Genomic DNA, 18,657 nt, shown 5'->3' on the forward strand with positions numbered 1-18,657 from the left:
GGTTGCCGGAATTGGAGATTCGACTTACATTTCGTAAATACATATTTTCATTTATTTTATTTATATTTTTGGGCGGAGTGTGACATATTTTTAATGATTTCACTCATTAATTTTACATTTATTCGTTCGGAATTTGATTTTTGGGCGGAGAAAAAAATATTTTTTGCATTTTATATTCATTCATTCATTATCCAGTTTTAATGAATTTGGGTGGAGCAAGCTACGTCTTCACTTTCATTCACGCAATTTCTATTTATTCGCAGTAAAACCTGTGTAAACCGGAACATATTTTCGTTTCGGCAGGATTCCGTTTTGAACGGGTTTTTCTTAACATAGAAAATGGCTCCTTTCCAAAGAATTTTTCCCATTTAGGCATGTTTCCATTTTAGACAGGTTCATTGTACTTACGATTATTCGCTAATTTATTATTGTTATTATTAAAATGAAATTCGTAAATTAGAATTTTCAGTAGGAAATTTACTTAAAATAACTCAAGGAAATCAAGCAACGAGTTGCATAACTTTCTCGGCTAAGAGTTAAAATTGTGTATGGCTCCATCTGTTGCGAAATTTTATTTTAAAAAACTTATTTTATTAATTATTACAAGATGCAAAAAACTTAATTTTCGGGATAGAGACGAGTTTTATATTAAAAAAAAAAATGTAAATGCTAAGTTCAACCACTCGAGATACCACACACGACCCGCTGTATCTCCCCATTCCCTCGACCTTTAACCTCCAAAATTTAACAGCATCAAATCCTCTAATACACAAACCTTACTGCAAAATTTCAGGAATTTTTGACAAAAAGCACGTGAGTTATTAAGTTTCAAAGTGAGTAAACAAAATCTCTCCCTCCTATACATACACATACATACATATAGAAAAATCACCAAATATTTACGTTTTCAGGTCACCACGAGTCCAAAAATATAAAGAATCTTGGTGTGGGGGATTATTTTTGACAATTTTCCTCTATTATAAACAACAGCATGGGGATTAAAAACGAAGATCGAAATCAAGAATTAGCAATAAAAATCAAGTTTAATTTCTAAAAATAAATTTAATAAATGCAAATTTATTAACGTCAAATAAATTTATTGACTCGTCTCTCAAAACTCTTATCTTAAATTGATCTAGATACGAATTGGAAATGAGCAGAAAACAAAAGAAAAAAACAAGGAAAAAATTGGAAGAGGATGCTGAGGATGCGGAGGAGCAGCAGCAGCAGCATCCCATCTTTAGCTCGCAGATAATCAAACACTGCGATATCTCAGCCTGTTACAGTTAATTACATTTAGGTCTTATCGGCTTTTAGTGTACGCTCCACTGCATGAAACCAGGTATAACAAACGAAAGAAAAACGTTAAGCGACGTAATAATGATGTAATTAGTAAGTGTAAAGTTGATCTTCAAAGTCTTTGGCCGTCTATCAATGTGTATAGTAAGATAAGCCACGACTTGATCATTCTTCAGGGAATATCACCTGCTAACTGTGTAAGAGGGGGGTATAAAACTTCCGAGAATTTCCTAAACTAAATTACAAAATATTTTGTATTTTCTGGTGTTTCCGACAATACTTTTCCCTTTTCTTGTCGAGTGAAAGTGAAACGGAGAAAGGGAGACAAAAGTAAAGCACTCGTGGGACTACTGGTGTAGAAATGATAAGAGGGATGTGTTACCCAATTAGAAGCTTGGATACAACGATGTACAGATTGGAAAGAAAAATATCACTCCGCTATTGTGGGGTGAGAAAGTAAATTATTGCTTTGTTGGCCCCCCTCCAACTATTATTGAAGAAGTTATAGTGTGCTTTTTTGAAAATATTACAGTTTTTCCTTTTTTTCCCCTGCTGCTTTTGATTAGTGTAGTGACGCGTGAGATGCTCTTTCTTTCTTTCTTTATCGTGGTAAAGCGTTGTAGTAACTTACTTCGCTGTCTGTCTTCATTATTTCTTTTTATTGTGAGAAGTATAACCTTTGTTATTTATTGCCTTCCTTTTTTTATATCTGTAGTGTATTTATAAAGATGCTGCACCTATAGAATCTGTAGGAGTTTCTATACATTCTTCTTATCTACGGATTCTTTATACAGGTTATATAAAATCTACTGGTTCCTTACACAGGTTTTGTAGATTTTACAATTCTTTATACAGGTTATAGATGATCTACAGTTCTTTATACAAGTTTTGTAGGATTTACAGGTTCTTTTATGAAGTTTCTAGCTGTAAATCTACTGAAAAAGTCAAAAACCGTCAGCTCAAATTACAAAGAACCAGTTAAAAAAAATTTTTTACCGATGTTTTACTCCACTGTTTACGGGTGGCCGTTATTACAGGTTCGACTGAACTTTACTTTCCTTCAAAAATTTTACAGCGAATAAATTAAGCCGATCGAACCTTCGAGCAACGGCCATCGACGAGAACATAAAAAAATGTCCGTTGTTCGGAGGTTATTTCATATACATCCGATACAAAAAAAAAAAAAATTCCGGAAAAGAAAATATCCACTTGGTCGTTACTGAGAGGTGGCCGTTTTAAGAGGTTGGAATGTATCAGTTTCCAATTGAACAGGAAAAGAAGAAGAAATTATGTTTTGATTTTGTATTTTATACAGTTTTTTTGTTTGTTTTCCTCAGATATTAAAGAAGGAAAACATGAAAATAAAAGATTTTTTTTTCTTTTGGAATATTTACCTAAACCATTATTCTACTTTGGAATATTCAAAGAAAGAACTTTCTTATTGATATTCGAAAATGTCCGATTTAATAAAATATATACAAGGAAAAAAAAATAATAATAAAATAAAGAAGAATAAATGTAACGATTGACATTAGTTTGGAGGGAAGGTCGAGTTGTTTTTAGTCAGTTTTACAACTTTGTCCTCCTGAAAAACTTGACAAAAATCAATAGAGAAAGTAGCTCTGTATGTCGCTCTATATATTTATTACTGAACGAAATTCTGCCTTTCAGTTTTTCTGTTCGATAAAGGACGTTAGAACGATTTATCCTCTAAAAAAAAATAAATTTAAAATGCATCTATAAATCTTTTTTTAAATATATATATTACACACAGACACACGCACGCACGCTCCCATCAGATGAAGTAATCTAAAAAAAAACAGCAAAAATTACGTTTTTAATTATATTTTTAATTTATTTAATTTAAAATATATGCTCTCGATTTCAAATTAGTAATTCATTGCCCCTGTAAATCATACTTTTCCTGATAACAGCGGAGTCGTGCAGGTCATCTTAGAAAGAAAATTTTTGAATTGAAATCACGTGACTTCCGGTTCAGGCCCTACGTTGGCATATTGTTAATTGTGGCCTTTTTCTCTAAGCTTTCATCTATTTAATACAATTTTATTAAATTGAGGCTCATTACAGTACGTAATTAACACTACGATACGCTTTCCTTACGTGATTTATAAATGAAATTCGAGCTCCAAATATTAATTTTAATCTTAATTAAGTTTAATTAACTCAGTTATATTTATAACCCGATTAAAGTTGAATGGAGGATCAGAATCTTTGGAATGGAATCAATTGCTTCGCGTACAAATTAATTATGTAAATTGATTGGGAATTTAATTTTTTTTAAAGATATTTTACAATTTATTTAAAGATTTGATCGTAAAAATTGTGAAAATTTCCATGTCTTTAGAGTGGCAGTACGTAAACCACCCCTTGGGGAGAGACATAAAACATTCAAAGAAATGGGGTAATTATTATACGAAGAGAGAAGTTATGAAAGTGCAAGAAAGGTATAGAAGATCGTAAAAAGTGCTTTATACCCAGAGAAATGCAGAATTGAGACTTTGGTTAAGAGACGGAATCTGACAGTAAAGTTGAGAAGACAATCCCAAGGGTGCAAGAAATCCTTTAACTCGATTTGCTGCTCACTGAACGAATTAATAGCTTAGAATATGACTTTGCTTCTTTTGTGTTCGCCCCTCCCCTTCTTCTTGTGAATGGTTTTGTATTTAGTTATTTCCTGTTTGCATGTCTACAAACACCCACTCCACACAACAGCATTGAGAAACTTTTATATTGGTACTTGCATTCTTCAAGCACTCTTTGTACGTAAACCAGTTATATCTTTCTTCACAATCTTCGATATTCCCACGTTAATTTTTTTCTCTACGTGGATTTTGAACTTTATTGTACATTTTTTACATTGTGTTTTCCAATATTTTTATCTTACTTTGTAGGTTTTTTATACAGTTTTATACAGTTGCCAGAGATCTTTTATATACAACTTGAGGATTACGTATCTAAGCACCCCTTACACATATTCTTATGCTGTTTAACTTTTCTTGATTATGTTATAAACGTTTAGAGCATCTTTAACGTGTAAAATTACACACAAATAATACAAATAATACACGTAATTTATGAGAATTGATGCTTAAGATCGAAGGACGATTCAAGTGATGAGCCCCTGGAAACCGATCATTAACTAATCATAAACGTCATAACGATGAGCCGAGAATAATCAAATTAATTTTTAACCATTCCGAAACGTAATTTGGACTAAGAAAGACGTTGCAGATCCATCAGGAAATGTTGCAAATGTCCAGATTTCGCTTAACGAATTGCAAACGATGTTTGAATCCTAACTTTATGACATCAAACATCGATCTGAGGCAGGCGTTAGTACCAATTCGCAGAGTGTTTATTAAAGGAAAGAATCATAAAACCATTGAAGCATCTTCCTCTTTGTTAATTTGCTAACCGTTGAAGCAATCTGTTTAATGTATTTTGACATCTTTTACAACTTTTATATCAGAATTTATTCTGGCGTTATCAAACTAATCAACACTCAGCAATCCCCACCAAAACACGAGATTTTTCTTGGAATTTTTTACTGTGTTCGACACTAAAATTTTACAAATATTTACATTTATTCACGATAAGAGATTTTTCATTTATTCCTTAATTTAATACCTTTCCGAGTTATTATTTATTCTGTCCAATCAAAATGCGTTTCTCTTCTTTTCTAGTTGCTTCATTTCCCCATAGTTTCTTCATTCTCCTCTTAGTTGTTTTGTTTCTTTCCTAGTTTCTTTTCTTTCATTCCCCTCCTAGTTGCTTCATTCTTTTTCCACTTGCTTCATTCCTTTTCCACATGCTTCATTCCCCTCCCAGTTGCTTCATTCTTTTCCCACTTGCTTTATTCCCCTCCTAGTTGCTTCGTTCTTTTTCCACTTGCTTCATTCCTTTCCCACTTGCTTCATTCCACTCCTAGTTGCTTCATTCCTTTCCTACTTTCTTCCTTCCGCTCCAAGTCGCAAGAAAGAAGAAGAAAGTAATTTTATAAAAAAAAATTTTTAAGAGGAAAGGACTCATTTTTTAATTCCAAGAGAGGTAAAAAATCACTCCTTCATATTTTACTTAACTCCGGATTAAATCTGCACGTTTTTATTATTAAAATTTGATGAGAAAACGGGAGGGATTCCGCACCCCCTTCGATTGTCAATTGAAAGACATTCGTAATGAAAATGGCGGAGATTTAAAAAAAAAATACGCGAAGAACATTTAAAGATAATACATCTCTTTGTCTAACAAGTACTTGTCAAGGAGCATAAAAAACCATTATCGCATCTCGCGTATCAAAAAATAATTGTTTTTAATCCTGCCGTAGGAGTTTGTTGAGACAAAGGAAATTACCTCTTTGCAATAATTTACTTTGGTTTTTCCACCGAAAAAATTTTTTTTCCTCCTTTTATTTTTTTCTCTCTTTTTTATTCTTCGTTTTTTTCCACTGCAGAAAAGGAGGAAAAACATAGATTAGATAAGCAAACAATCTATTTCGACCACTTACACATCTTTTTTAATGTGAAATTTTCATTCTATTTCTATCGAGAATTGCTTTAAACTCTCATTAAATATTAAGGAAATGTTTTTTTATGATAATGGATTGTCCCCTGCTCTAATGCCCTTTTACTATTTTGGAAATGATCGAGTTTATATTTATGTGTAATAATCAAAAATGCCTTCTTTACTCCGGTGTTAAATTAAAGGTGACTCGTAAGGAATTTATTTTAAATTTACCTTCCTATAAATCTAGATGATGTTGAGGAATTTTTTTTTCCTCCTACTCCTCTAATCTAATGAGTTTTTCTCACTTTCTTTAGCTTAGTGAATTTTATTCATTTTCTTTCTAACCTAGAGAAAGTTCTTCTCTTTCTAGTCTAGTGAATTTTCCCTTTTTCTTTACATTTCTTTTCTCTTTTTTCTTCTTAGTAAAGTTTTCCTTTTTTCTAGCCTAATAATTACCTTTTTTGTTTTTCTTAGCCTGGAGAAATTTCCATGTTTTTTCTTAGCCTAGTGAATTTTATTCAGTTCATTCCAACCTAGTGGTGTTTCCTTTCTTCCTTCTAGTCTAGTGAAATTATCCTATTTTAAATCCAAGTATATTTTCCTTTCTTCCTTCTAGTCTAGTGAAATTTCTCTTTCTCTTAATCTAGGGAAATTTACCTTCTTTCTAGTGTAGTTTAGTTACTTTTTCCCCTAACCTAATGAAGTTTCGCCTTCCTTACCCTAGTGAATTCTTCTTGTCCTAGTGAGTTTCTTTCGACTTACTTCCGTATTTAGTGAGTAATTTCTTACTTTCTCTCTATCCTACTTGATTTTTCCACTTCTTCCTTAGTCCTACGTGACTAACGACTACTGACATTTTGTGTTACTTTTTCTATTCTAGGAATTTTTCCACTTCTTGTAAGTAGAATATGCATGGAATATACACTGAAATTTTCCCGTTTATTAGTTGTACTCCTTATATTTTATAGGAAAATTCGAAATTTCATGAATTATAAAAGTTACAATCGTTAAAGGACACTTACATCTACATAATGGTTCAATGATACACGATAGGGAGGAGTTACAAGCGTTAAAAATTTCCATTGTGAATAGTTTCCACTGTCTACTGTATTCTAGTTTCCATTATTAATAATAGTTTGGTTGCGATTATTGTACATATAAATTTATAGTTTAGTAGATTAGAGTAAACAAACTGTAACTGTAAATTTCTGAGTTTTCGAGTACTTTCATAATTGCCCTTCATTGTAAATCCCTTTAATGGCTACACTTCGTTAATAATTAATTCCCTTAAATGATTGCATTTCATTAAAAATTCCCTTCAATAATAATTGAAGATTTCTTTTAATTATTGCCTTCATTAAAGATCCTTCAATGATCGAAAGGCACTTGAATGGGGTGAGTAAGTGGAAATGTTAATAACAATTAAAGAAAATCTTGAATGAAGGGCAACCAGTGAAATGAAGCTTCAATTTTCACAAAGTGCCATAGAAAGCAAGCTTCAATTTCAAGAAACTTTAACGAAGAGCAACCATTATAGTCTTTTTAATTAATGCTTGGCCCTTCGTTAAGGGGTGTTTCTCCAATAACTGAAAGCGGACTTCAATAATAATTGCCCTTTATCGATTGCCATTGGCTTTCAATTATTATCTTTCGTTAAAGATTTTCTTCGTCGAGATTCCTCTGAACGATCGCTCTTCAAAATTTCCAGAACGATTGCTCTTCTTCAAAACTTCTTTTCAATAATAAATTCCTTTTCATTGAAGATTTCTTTTAATAATTACTCTTCGTTAAAGATTCCTTTCAATAATTGAAAAGAAATCTTCAACGAAAGGACATTTATTATTGACATTTTCTATTTAATGATTGCCGTTTACTTTCACTTTAAGAGCTCTTTCAATTATTGAAGGATACCTTTAATGAAAAAGCAACTTCCTTCCAAAGAAATCTTCAAATAAAAAGGAAACTATTGAAAGTAATTTCAAAGAAGAGCAAGTTATTAAAGGGCAAACATGCCCTTCATTAAGTGGTTGCCCTTTAATTAATCGCAGTAGAACCTGCGTAAATCGGTATTATTTTTTTTCCGTTTTATTCAAGTTCCGTTCTATACAGGTTATTACTTTGATGAATTTTCAAAACAAAAGTAATTATTTTTAGACACGTGACTTATAATCTTATAAATAAGAATATTTTGGTATTATTTTACATATTTTTCTATCCAGAAATATATGAATGATAGCATTTCAAAAATGTTTTAATAATTTAGTATTTACTTCCAAAGAATTTCTATCATTGAAAATCTGATTTTGAGAGGGTCATTGAAGTTTATTTTCAAATATTTATGAATATATAAATATAAAATATTTGTTAAATTAATATAAGTATATTTATAAATCATTAAAAACCAAGTTTTTTTAATAAATTATTATTAATTTGAAGTAGTTTTGAAAGGATTTTTATCTTGGTAATTTCATCTCTATCATCTTAACTTGCAATTTTATCAGAAGAGAGAGGGGAGAGGGAGATAGCGAGAGAAAGAGAGGTGAGAATAGAGAGAGAGATAGATGATTGAGAGTACAGAAAACGAGATGAGAATAGAGGAAGAGATGTAAAAGTAGAGAGAAAGAGAGACAATATTGAAAGAGACTGGAGAGAGAGAGATGATTGAGAGAGACTGGAGAGAAAAATGATTAAGATAAAGTAGAGAGAGATATGAGGAGAAAGTAGAGAGAAAGAAAGATCAGAATAGAAAGAGAGATGATGCTAAATTTAGAAAAATATATCATCGTTATCATGTTAAATTCTTAAAATTAAATAAAATAAAGAAGTTTAACTTATTAAATTAGAATTCTGTAAACAATTCTGCACCGTGAAGATCTATAGAAATGTATTCTACTAGAGTTCACGAATTTAAAAAAAACAACAAAAAAAAATTGTTTATCTCGATCGAGTTTATTTTCGAAAATATTTCTTTGTCGAGAAGTGAGAGAGGAGTATTTTATAAAGTGAAACAAGGAGCAAATAAAAAGCTAAAGTGATAATGAATTCTTTTCTAGAAAGAGAAAGTGTTTTTGCTTCACATCATCGATCGTTTCTTCGCCTTGGGAGAAAGTCGTTACCTACTCTCTGCACGTTGTCCCACATCTCGCCAATTACCTGTGACATTTTGCTGATGAGTAGAACAAATATCTGCTTCGCTTCTATTCTCTCCCCTCTTGGGAATCTGAGAAATGGCCAAAACTTGCCAACTCAATACACCATTCCGAAATATTAATTGAGAAACGGGTTGTTGCAGACCGAATTACCGCCTTTGTTTACTTAACTTACTCTTTGTTTAAGTGTTACGTGGGTTATAATACATTCTAAGCCACAACTACTGTCCCACTAAATAAATACCTAATCCTGATATTCTGTATAATATATCCCTGACGTACGCCACATTTCCACCAAACAGTGAGAATTTAACAAATGCCACGGTATTTTGGAATCTGTATAATTAATTTAAGGCAAGTTTTCGAGTAAAATAAACCGTACCACGCATAGAAAAATTGTCAGATTACTGATTTATGCATATAAATTATACATCTATAGTAGATGGGTGCGATGATTTATGCATTGAAATCACAGATCAATAGAAAGATAAAGTATTGCGATTGCTCTCTATCGTAGATGCCCTCCCTCCTTAGTGATTTACACTAAAGAATACAGGCAATAGAAATGCAAAATACCTAAATTCTGCTGGAAAAAAGTAAGAACTTGAAGCAGTTTAAGCGTAGCAAGAAGATAAGAAGTTCCTTAAACAAGACAAATTACAGTTTCAACTAATGTCTGGCATTATCTTTATCTTCGTTCGCTCTCATAACAGAGATTTATCCAGAAATTAATCTAAGATCGGGAACCGAAAGTTAGAAGAAAATTAATAATTACCTTTATTATAATGAAGACACTTAAAACAACCAACTTTAAACGCGTGTTTAATTAATATTTAATATATATATATATTAAAAAAAGTATATAATTAATTGTATTTACTTTGTTATTAAGAGGTTCCTTTTAAAAAATAATAATAATGATAATAAAAACTGAATGATGTAATTGACTTTTCTTTATCTTCGGTATTCTTGACAGAAAGGGAATTTTTCAACCGTCACATTTCTAAGCCCACTTAGAAGTAGAAGGCCAAAAAGCAATCTTCTGTAAATCTCTAGTGTCAGCAACGTTATCTTTTCTTCTTTCAGGTTCATTTTAAAGAGAAGAAGATCGTCTCAAAATGTGAGCGTCAGACTATGAGAATAAAATGCACCGCTAACTTTTTCTTTCAAAATCTTTTTCCTCCATGTTAAAAGGTAATGGCACTTTCTTTAAAAAAGAAAGAAAAAAAAACTTAAATCTACTCTCCATTTTATTATTTTCTCCTTCCATCAACAGTAGAATTAAAACTTTACTTCTTCTTTACAGATGCCAATAGAGACTACCATACTGGTAGTTCTTCTTCTACCTTTTTTGGAAATCTCTTCGGAGCCCTGTTTTTTTAATCCATTATGCACCTGCACCTTAAGCCAAGCTGACATTATGTGTTTAGGTGTGCCGTTTTCTTTTCTACCGGACATACCTACAGACGAGCTTTACCAGTTGAGCATCATGAAGTCCGATTTGCTCTTGCTTACCAACGATTCGTTGAAGGAAAGCAAAATATCTTCGTTAAGAATAATGCATAATAAATTATCTCAGGTCCTCCCCAAAGCTTTTAAGGGTACGGAACATTACTTAACTTCCCTGGATTTAAGTTTCAATAGATTAAATGAGATTCCTAGTTTATCCATCAGGAAGCTCTACCATCTTCAATGGCTCAGCTTGCATAACAATGACATTGAAGAAGTGAAGACGAGAGAGGTGGCGAATTTCGGCTGTAAAAACACGTTGAGGAGTTTGTTTCTAGGTGAAAATCACTTAACACAGATTAAAGATGGTGTTTTTAGCAAATTATCGGCGTTAACTTCTCTAGATCTCGACAATAATTTGATTACAGAAATCGAAGGGAGGCCTTTTCCGCCATCTTTGGTTACACTTACACTTTCGCACAATCAACTAACCTCGGTGCCTTTGTATGCTTTATCAAATCTAAAAAACCTCAATTGGTTTCAAATAGGTGGTAATTTATTTCACGAAATCCCCCAAATCCTACCGATACCGGTCAAACAAATGGAAAAGTTAGATTTCAGCAATAATTTAATAACATCACTTCCTGCAAACTTATTTAATTCGTCTTTCAACATACGAGATTTTCATTTAGAATTTAATTTTCTTAAAACATTAAATAATTCAACTTTTAATGGATTAAAACTGGAAAGACTTTCCTTATCGAACAATCGATTGTCTTCCTGTTCTTTAGATTCTTTTCTTGGATTAGAGTCAACTTTAAGAACGATCGACCTCAGTTTTAATCTGTTTTCTGAAGTTCCTTCTTGCCTCTTTAATCTCAATCAACTCACGCATCTTTATTTACGTGGAAATTTCTTGAAAAAAATTAAGCAGAAAGATTTCGGACGTTTTAAAGAAGTGCTTCAAGTTTTGGATCTTTCGAGTAATCTCCTGAAGAGGATTCCATCCGAGGCTCTAAACTCTTCAATGAATCTTTTACGCTTGAGTTTGCAAGACAATCTCATATACCAGATCGACAAAGACGATTTCATCTGGGCCGAATCACTCACCAAACTCAGTTTGGCCAGCAACAAGATAATGGACCTCTCCGAAGACGTCTTCAGCCATCTGAAGAAACTCAGAGAGTTGAGGCTCTCCTACAACATGCTCACTTTTGTTGATCCTCACTTCTTATTGCCGATTTCTGAAACCATAGAGATGTTAGATTTCAGTTATGCATTTACGGAACACGTAACACTGCCAAGGATTCGTTTCGAAGAGCTTCGTAGATTGAAATGGCTCCAATTGGACCACAACACTCTCAGCAATCTCACCGTCTCACCTTTAATCAGTCTTCCAACCCTTTTTCATTTTGATTTGGAGGGTAATCGTCTGAAAACTGTCGATGGTTTGTTTCCTGAAAGCACCCACAAACACGTGAACAGTTTACTTCTATCCAATAACGACATAGACGTGATCAATAGTGGCACATTCACCAAATTCCCGTCTGTCACCAGTATAATTCTATACAACAATAAAATCAAAGCCATAAGAGAGGATGGATTTAGAGATATGAAACTCTTGCACACTATAGTTTTAGCCCATAATCAATTAGTTTACGTGGAAGATGGAAGTTTTAGAAATTTGAACCATTTAACTAACGTTTTCTTGCAGGATAATTTCCTGACCGTTTTTTCGCTCAATATTTTCAATGGAAGTGGTGATTCCTCCAACCCCATGTATCTCAATTTATCAAATAATGACATTAGAGAATTAGTGGTGTCACCGGAATACGAATTAGAAGACGATAATTTAGAGGTTAGAACTTTGGATTTAAGTCATAACAGCATATCAATTATACCCGAAGGTTTCTTGAGTCCAATGGGAGAATCGTTGTTTAACTTGTTCCTTTCCCATAATTCGCTCTCCAATATAACATACGAGGCCCTAGCAGATACTCCATTGTTACAGGTAAGTTCTAAAGTTAATATGCTAATTTTTTTCCGCTTAGAAATATACCAATTAATATAATTTTACACCCCATTAAAAATATTATTAATCGGCCTCTGCATGATTTGAAAACTTTATTAAAAATTAGCAAAAAAAAGAATGTAATTAATTAATTTTTTTAATGTATTTTTAGGTGCTGAGGCTGGATCACAACTACTTCACTTCATTGTTCTCCCACGTCTTTTATGGTTGCCCCTCATTACAGATCATATCCCTGAGTGACAATTACCTAACAGAGATATCTGCCCAATTATTTTCCACTTTACAAAAATTACGAATCGTAGATCTAAGTGGAAACAATCTAACAACACTACCGGATGATTGTTTTACAGGAACTAAACTCCAACAAATTAATTTATCAAGGAACTCCATTAACAATTTCCCTACAAATTCGTTTCGTGGTGTGAAACACAGCCTGAGTTTGGTAGATCTGTCGTACAATCTCGTGCAATCTGTAAAGGGATTAAGTCAATTAAGAGCACTTCAATCACTAAATTTGTCTTCCAATGCAATCAATCATTTGATAGATGGCTCTTTTTTCGGCCTTGATAACCTACTAGAGCTAGATCTATCGAATAATCTAATTGGGGAATTGGATCCTGAAGTATTTATGCCATTAGAAATGCTCAAATATTTAAATTTAAAGAACACCAACCTAACCCATTTACCGATTTTACCATTAAAAAGTCTACGAAATTTAAAAATATCCAGGAATTACCTTTATAATTTATCTGATCAATCTTTTATTCATCTGGCAAATCTTAGACATCTCGACTTATCCAGAAATTATCTTCGAGATGTCCCACGACATATTTGGGTCAGGATACCCGATCTATCATTCCTTGACATATCTCATAATCCTGTTGAGATTCTTACCACAGCAAGCTTTGTTGGGCTTCGTCGATTGATCTATCTCGATATAAGGGGTTTACATTTGAAATTTCTCGATTCTGGAACCCTCTACGGACTCAGGTAACTCTTAATTATTATTTTCTATGTCTAATTTATTAATTTTAATCATCAGAAACTGTTACAGCTTAGATGGGATGTGCTATCACACCAACCATATTTGCCAGATCACACACTCTCTATCGAAGTCGGATTTAAAAAGTGAATTCACTTGTATTTCTTAAAGGTTTTTTTAAGGAAAAATTTTTTAGAATTTATTAATTTTAATCATCAGAAACTGTTACAGCTTAGATGGGATGTGCTATCACACCAACCATATTTGCCAGATCACACACTCTCTGGTCTTTACAAAATTTTTTAAACTGTAAGACATTTACTTGAAATGAAAATGTCAAAAATTACTTGCATCCGTTTTTTGTAAGCAAACATCAAAACTTTTATAAACGTGGAATCATGCTACTACTACCAGAAATGATAGCAACAGGTATTTGACCAAAATAGTCAATATATAATTCACTAAAATATTTATTTATTATAAAAATATTGTTTTTTTCCTATGGAAAAAAAACGAAATTACTTTCCGAACAACCCAATATATTAAAAAGATGACATTTATTATTATAGGTTTCAGCTATATTTCAATAATATAGCTGAAACCTATAATAATAAATGTCATCATTTTAAAAGTTTTGAAATTTTAGTTTTTGAACAAATAAAAATTTAAATATATTGTATGAATTTCTGATATTTATTTTTCATTAAATATGAAGCATGGAACGATGTTTTCTAATGTATTATTATGTCATAAAATAGTAATAGTCAATTTTAATCCAAATGGCTTATTCTGATTTTAAGATCACATGATTCTGCTAATTCATACATTATGATTCAAAGAATAACAGAATTATATTTTTGTTATAAGTATAATGCACAATTTTATAATTAGTTTTATTACAGACAAATGCATATAATTAATTTTTTATTATGCAGTGGACCCCCTATAACGTGGTAGATATGTTCCACTTTATAATAATTTCACGTTGTAGGAATCCTTAAATACATGAGCCAATCACAACCCGACATGTGTGAAGTTTACGGACTACGGCTGTTTGAAAGGTTTTCTTCCATAAAATTAATNGAACGGCTCACGTATTTGTAAAATCTAAGTGACTCGTACAACATGGAATTCATATAAAACGGAATTATCAACAGTGTTATAGGGGGGTCGACTATATTGTATATTTCTCATAAATATGAATTATATTGTTATGGTTGTTGCTTTAAAATTGGTATAAAATCGTCATTTTACAAGTGTACCTGATTTTTAGATGGATGAGGTACAATTGTTAAATTTACCTTAAAATTAGTATAAAAAAATCTTTTTTTACCGAAGATCTACTGCAAAAAACGTGAGAATCCTTCGACAAAGAATTAAACTTTTTAAAACTAAACACACAAAATAGCAAGAAAATGAATATAAAAAAATAGGAAAGCCGTATATTGAACTGTTACTAAGTGCTGTCATTGTCATAAATTTAAATAAAAATTAAAATAAATTCAAAAAATGCAAGAAGAATTTACAACTCCATTAATTCTTTTTTTTTTAATTTGTAGAAATTCATATTTTCCAGAAAAAAAATGCATATTTTTCCTCTCTTCTGACGTAGTTAATTCTTAAACAAGCAGTTTTAGAAATGATGTACTCATCGTCTCATTAAAGCTGAGTTTGCCGAACAAATCCCCCATCAACTTAACAATTAATGGACGTATTTGATAATGGCAAGTTTGAATAAGAATTAAAAGAATCTTTTTATTAAGTCAGAGAATTATTTTTTTTCCTCCTTTATTTTTCTCAAATATAACTGCGGATACAAACTTTTATTACTTTTACTTCTTCTGAAGAGTTTCTCAATGATAATGTTTTAAAGAATACGTTTTAAATATAGTTATTTCAATCTTTTAATATTTAATTTTACTTATCCTCCAAGAAATTATTCACGAGGACGTCTCTTTAATGGTCACCTTTGAGACATTTATCAATTCCGCTTCTCCATCACGTTTGAATTCGCGAGAAGCGGCCCCATTTTTTTTCTTTTCTTTTTAAATTTAAAGAAATACCACGAGTTTATTTTACTTTTTTTCCTGATTTTTGTAATTATTTAAGTTAAGTGTTTGTTAATTTTATAAATTTATAAAATAATTTCTTATTGATGAAACGTTTTCGATATTTGAAGAACTTCGATCCGCCATTTTACATGATAATTATGTGCAGCATTTTATAAAATTGTGTTAAATACGTGAATTTTTGTTTATAGCTTATTTTAATAAATACAAATAATCCAATTGTTATTTAAAATGTTAGACGAAAAAGCCGGATTCTTTACCGGGCTATATGGCTACATAATTACTAAGCAATTTGGCAAGAGGCACGCTACCAGGCTGCCATCTCTTGTTAAATATAATAACTATAATTTTTTTAATTAATTTATTTATAGTTATTATATTTGACAACAGAGGGCGACCTGGTAGTCTTCCTCTTGCCAAATTGCTTAATTATTATTTGTCTTTATAGCCCAATAAAGAATTCGGCATTTTATTTTGTATAGCTTTTTTTTTTGTAAATTTTTCTAAATGACAGAATTTCTTATTCATCTTAATATATTATATTACACAAAGCTTTAAAACAGAAGATTCCAGCATTGAACATTACAGGTTAAAGTCAACGTTAAAGTAGGTTGCTAGTATTCAAGCATTGAACAACAATTTGAATATTGAAACATTACAGTATTTCATCAACGAAGGTATACATTTTAACGTTCAAATTACAGCATATGAGGCACATTTCAAAGTACAGTATATGACACTCGAGCATTCAACATGGCGGCATTCTTGAATTTCGGCATTATTTCAGCAAATACATGCTAAACATTGCTCGAGTAATGTTTATTACATTACAATTATTGTTATAATTTATCTTAATATGTGTTTTGTTTTTCATTTTAGATATTTAAAAACTCTAAAAACTGGAACGTACGCTTCGGTCAGGACGTTTCGCCTTCACGATTTACTTGCAAAGTGTTCATCGTTGAGGCGTTTTTGGATAGAAGTAGAAGAACCAATGTTGAATCATCAATTACAATGGACTTTCGGAATAAAACTGAGAGAATTAACAGTAACAGGAGAGAAACTAACAAAAATATTCCCGGATGCATTCTTAGGATTACAAACTCACGAACTGATTTTAAGAATAACAAATACTTCCATTAATACTTTACCAGATGGTTTGTTGAAATATCTCGCTGATGTTCGATATCTAACGCTGGACATACGAGGAAATCAATTATCTTCCATGAAACCTGAAGTACTTGCTTTAAGTAGAGAAAGCTGCACAACTTTCAGCAGTACAAAACATATCATAGGTAAACTCCATATATTTTTTAAAATTTTTCGATTTTATAAACTTTAAATTTTCAAATAAATTGCTTGAAGTTTTTTAAAGTTTTTCTGAGTACAAAATAGTAAGAAATTGATGTGAAAATAATTATTTATTCACTTTTTAAAAATTTCTCTCGTGAGATGGCAGCACTAACTAACGATATTTTTATGGGGGTTTTTAACACGTTGTTTTTTTTTTCGTTGCTTTTTTTCATATATGTTTAAATAATTAAAAATTAAGTAAAAAATTTATAATTTTTAACATTTTTATTATTAGATTTTATACAGTTTCATTACAATTTAACCGTGAAGTGCATCCGTATGAATGTAACATATCGATTACTTAATGTATTAACATAAATTATCTTCTACTTTAAGTAAAAATATTTCAAATAAAATATATTAAAGCTTTTTATTACTTCTAGAGAATTCCTTTCGCCGGAATAACCATTTATTCAATTTAAAAACAATTTTTTTAATATAAAAAAAAACCATTTTTTCTGAAATCTCATTCAAACTTTTTGTTTCAGGTGGCATTATGCTGGAGGATAATCCATGGATTTGCAGTTGTGAAATTCTATGGTTAGGTCATTGGTTAAGAAGATGGATGAGGGAAACTTTTCGAGCTCACATCTTGCCATTTGATGCAGCATTACACGTGCAAAGTTTAGCTAGAAAGAGTATGTGCACCATGCCCGATGGAAAGATGAAGATACCGCTCATAGATTTACGAAGAGAACACCTCGACTGCCAAAATACTACGGATCATCCGCATTTATCTTCGATTTCTTTCATCATCAGCATCTTAACCGCCTGGAAAATATTCATGGGAAGATGATAAGTTCAATGAAAAAAAGAAAAAAAAAACGATCAGCGATTCATCCGAGGCTCAAATCGATCGGATTCATCATAGACTTTAGTGAAGATCACAGAGTTTCAAGGTGAAGATCAAAGGGTTTATTGAGCCGACATATCAGTATTCTATTTGAAGTTAGATCGTGTTTATGAGACAAAACCAAAAAAAAAGAAGAAAAAATATATGTTGAGTGGGTGAAATATCCCACCTCGAAATTCCAAAATTTTATTTTTACACTTTTTTACAGAAAGTAAAAGATGTGTTTCAATGTTTATCTTTCTCGTAGTTTGATTTTTTTCCCTGGAAAGTAGAACGTAGTAAGTTACAAAAGAAAAATCAGAGTTTTTCAAGCATTGGAGCTTCGGTATCTTAAGGGCGATCGATATCAGTCTCTACATCACAAAATCGAGTGGTGTAGAATACGGAATGTACAATTTTATTTTGTACATTTGATGTGAATACTACCCACATCCCGATTGAAATTACTGACATGGGAACAGAATAGACTTGTATCCGAGTTTGGCTTGTCGTTAGATCTATCCACTCCTGTTGTATATTAGACCAACGTGGGGAATTACTTGCTATACCTAATCCCAAGAGGTTATTGACTGTAAAGCTGTAAAATGAAACGTTTGAATCACGAAATTTAACTAGTCATTCGCGTGATGATTGTCTTACATGTTATTACAACATTAAATGGTTCATTTAAGCAATTTATTAAGTCTTTCAGGCATATTAGATACCGTAGTAGCAGGTTTATTCGTTTTATTTTTTGTCTTTTTTTGTAATTTTTAATACTGTGTTTAAATTAAAGTTACATTTAAACGGTGTAAACATAACTAACAATAACAGAATAGGAAATATACAGGCGCCTTGTATCCTCATTAGGCCTTGTATGTTATGTCTTCAAAATATATTTAGGATTTCTCTCTGTGAATGTCCGAGAACATTTTAAAAAACTGCTAAATGGGATAGTCAAAGTTCCC

The 18,657-nt window shown here is 31.6% G+C and overlaps 1 protein-coding gene across 3 annotated transcripts in view; it reads left to right on the plus strand.

Annotated features, from left to right (window-relative positions):
- The window catches only part of LOC111640150 (chaoptin-like), a 72,245-nt gene extending 54,300 nt beyond the window's left edge, over positions 1–17,945 (plus strand). For 2 of the 3 annotated variants that reach the window (XM_023386145.1, XM_023386147.1), the window contains exons 2-6: positions 10,059–10,166; positions 10,279–12,432; positions 12,605–13,443; positions 16,384–16,799; positions 17,346–17,945. In XM_023386145.1, coding sequence (XP_023241913.1) covers positions 10,279–12,432; positions 12,605–13,443; positions 16,384–16,799; positions 17,346–17,653 — 3,717 coding nt within the window. In that variant the 5' untranslated portion in view covers positions 10,059–10,166 and the 3' untranslated portion in view covers positions 17,654–17,945. Of the gene's footprint in view, positions 1–1,139; positions 1,286–10,058; positions 10,167–10,278; positions 12,433–12,604; positions 13,444–16,383; positions 16,800–17,345 lie in introns of all 3 variants that reach the window. The other variant, XM_023386146.1, reaches the window with a different exon arrangement.
- Positions 17,946–18,657: the final 712 nt, after the last annotated feature.

The sequence above is a fragment of the Centruroides sculpturatus genome, unplaced genomic scaffold (assembly GCF_000671375.1).
Source record: "Centruroides sculpturatus isolate CEXI.00-Female unplaced genomic scaffold, Cexi_2.0 scaffold1432, whole genome shotgun sequence".
In the NCBI taxonomy this organism is placed as follows: domain Eukaryota; kingdom Metazoa; phylum Arthropoda; class Arachnida; order Scorpiones; family Buthidae; genus Centruroides; species Centruroides sculpturatus.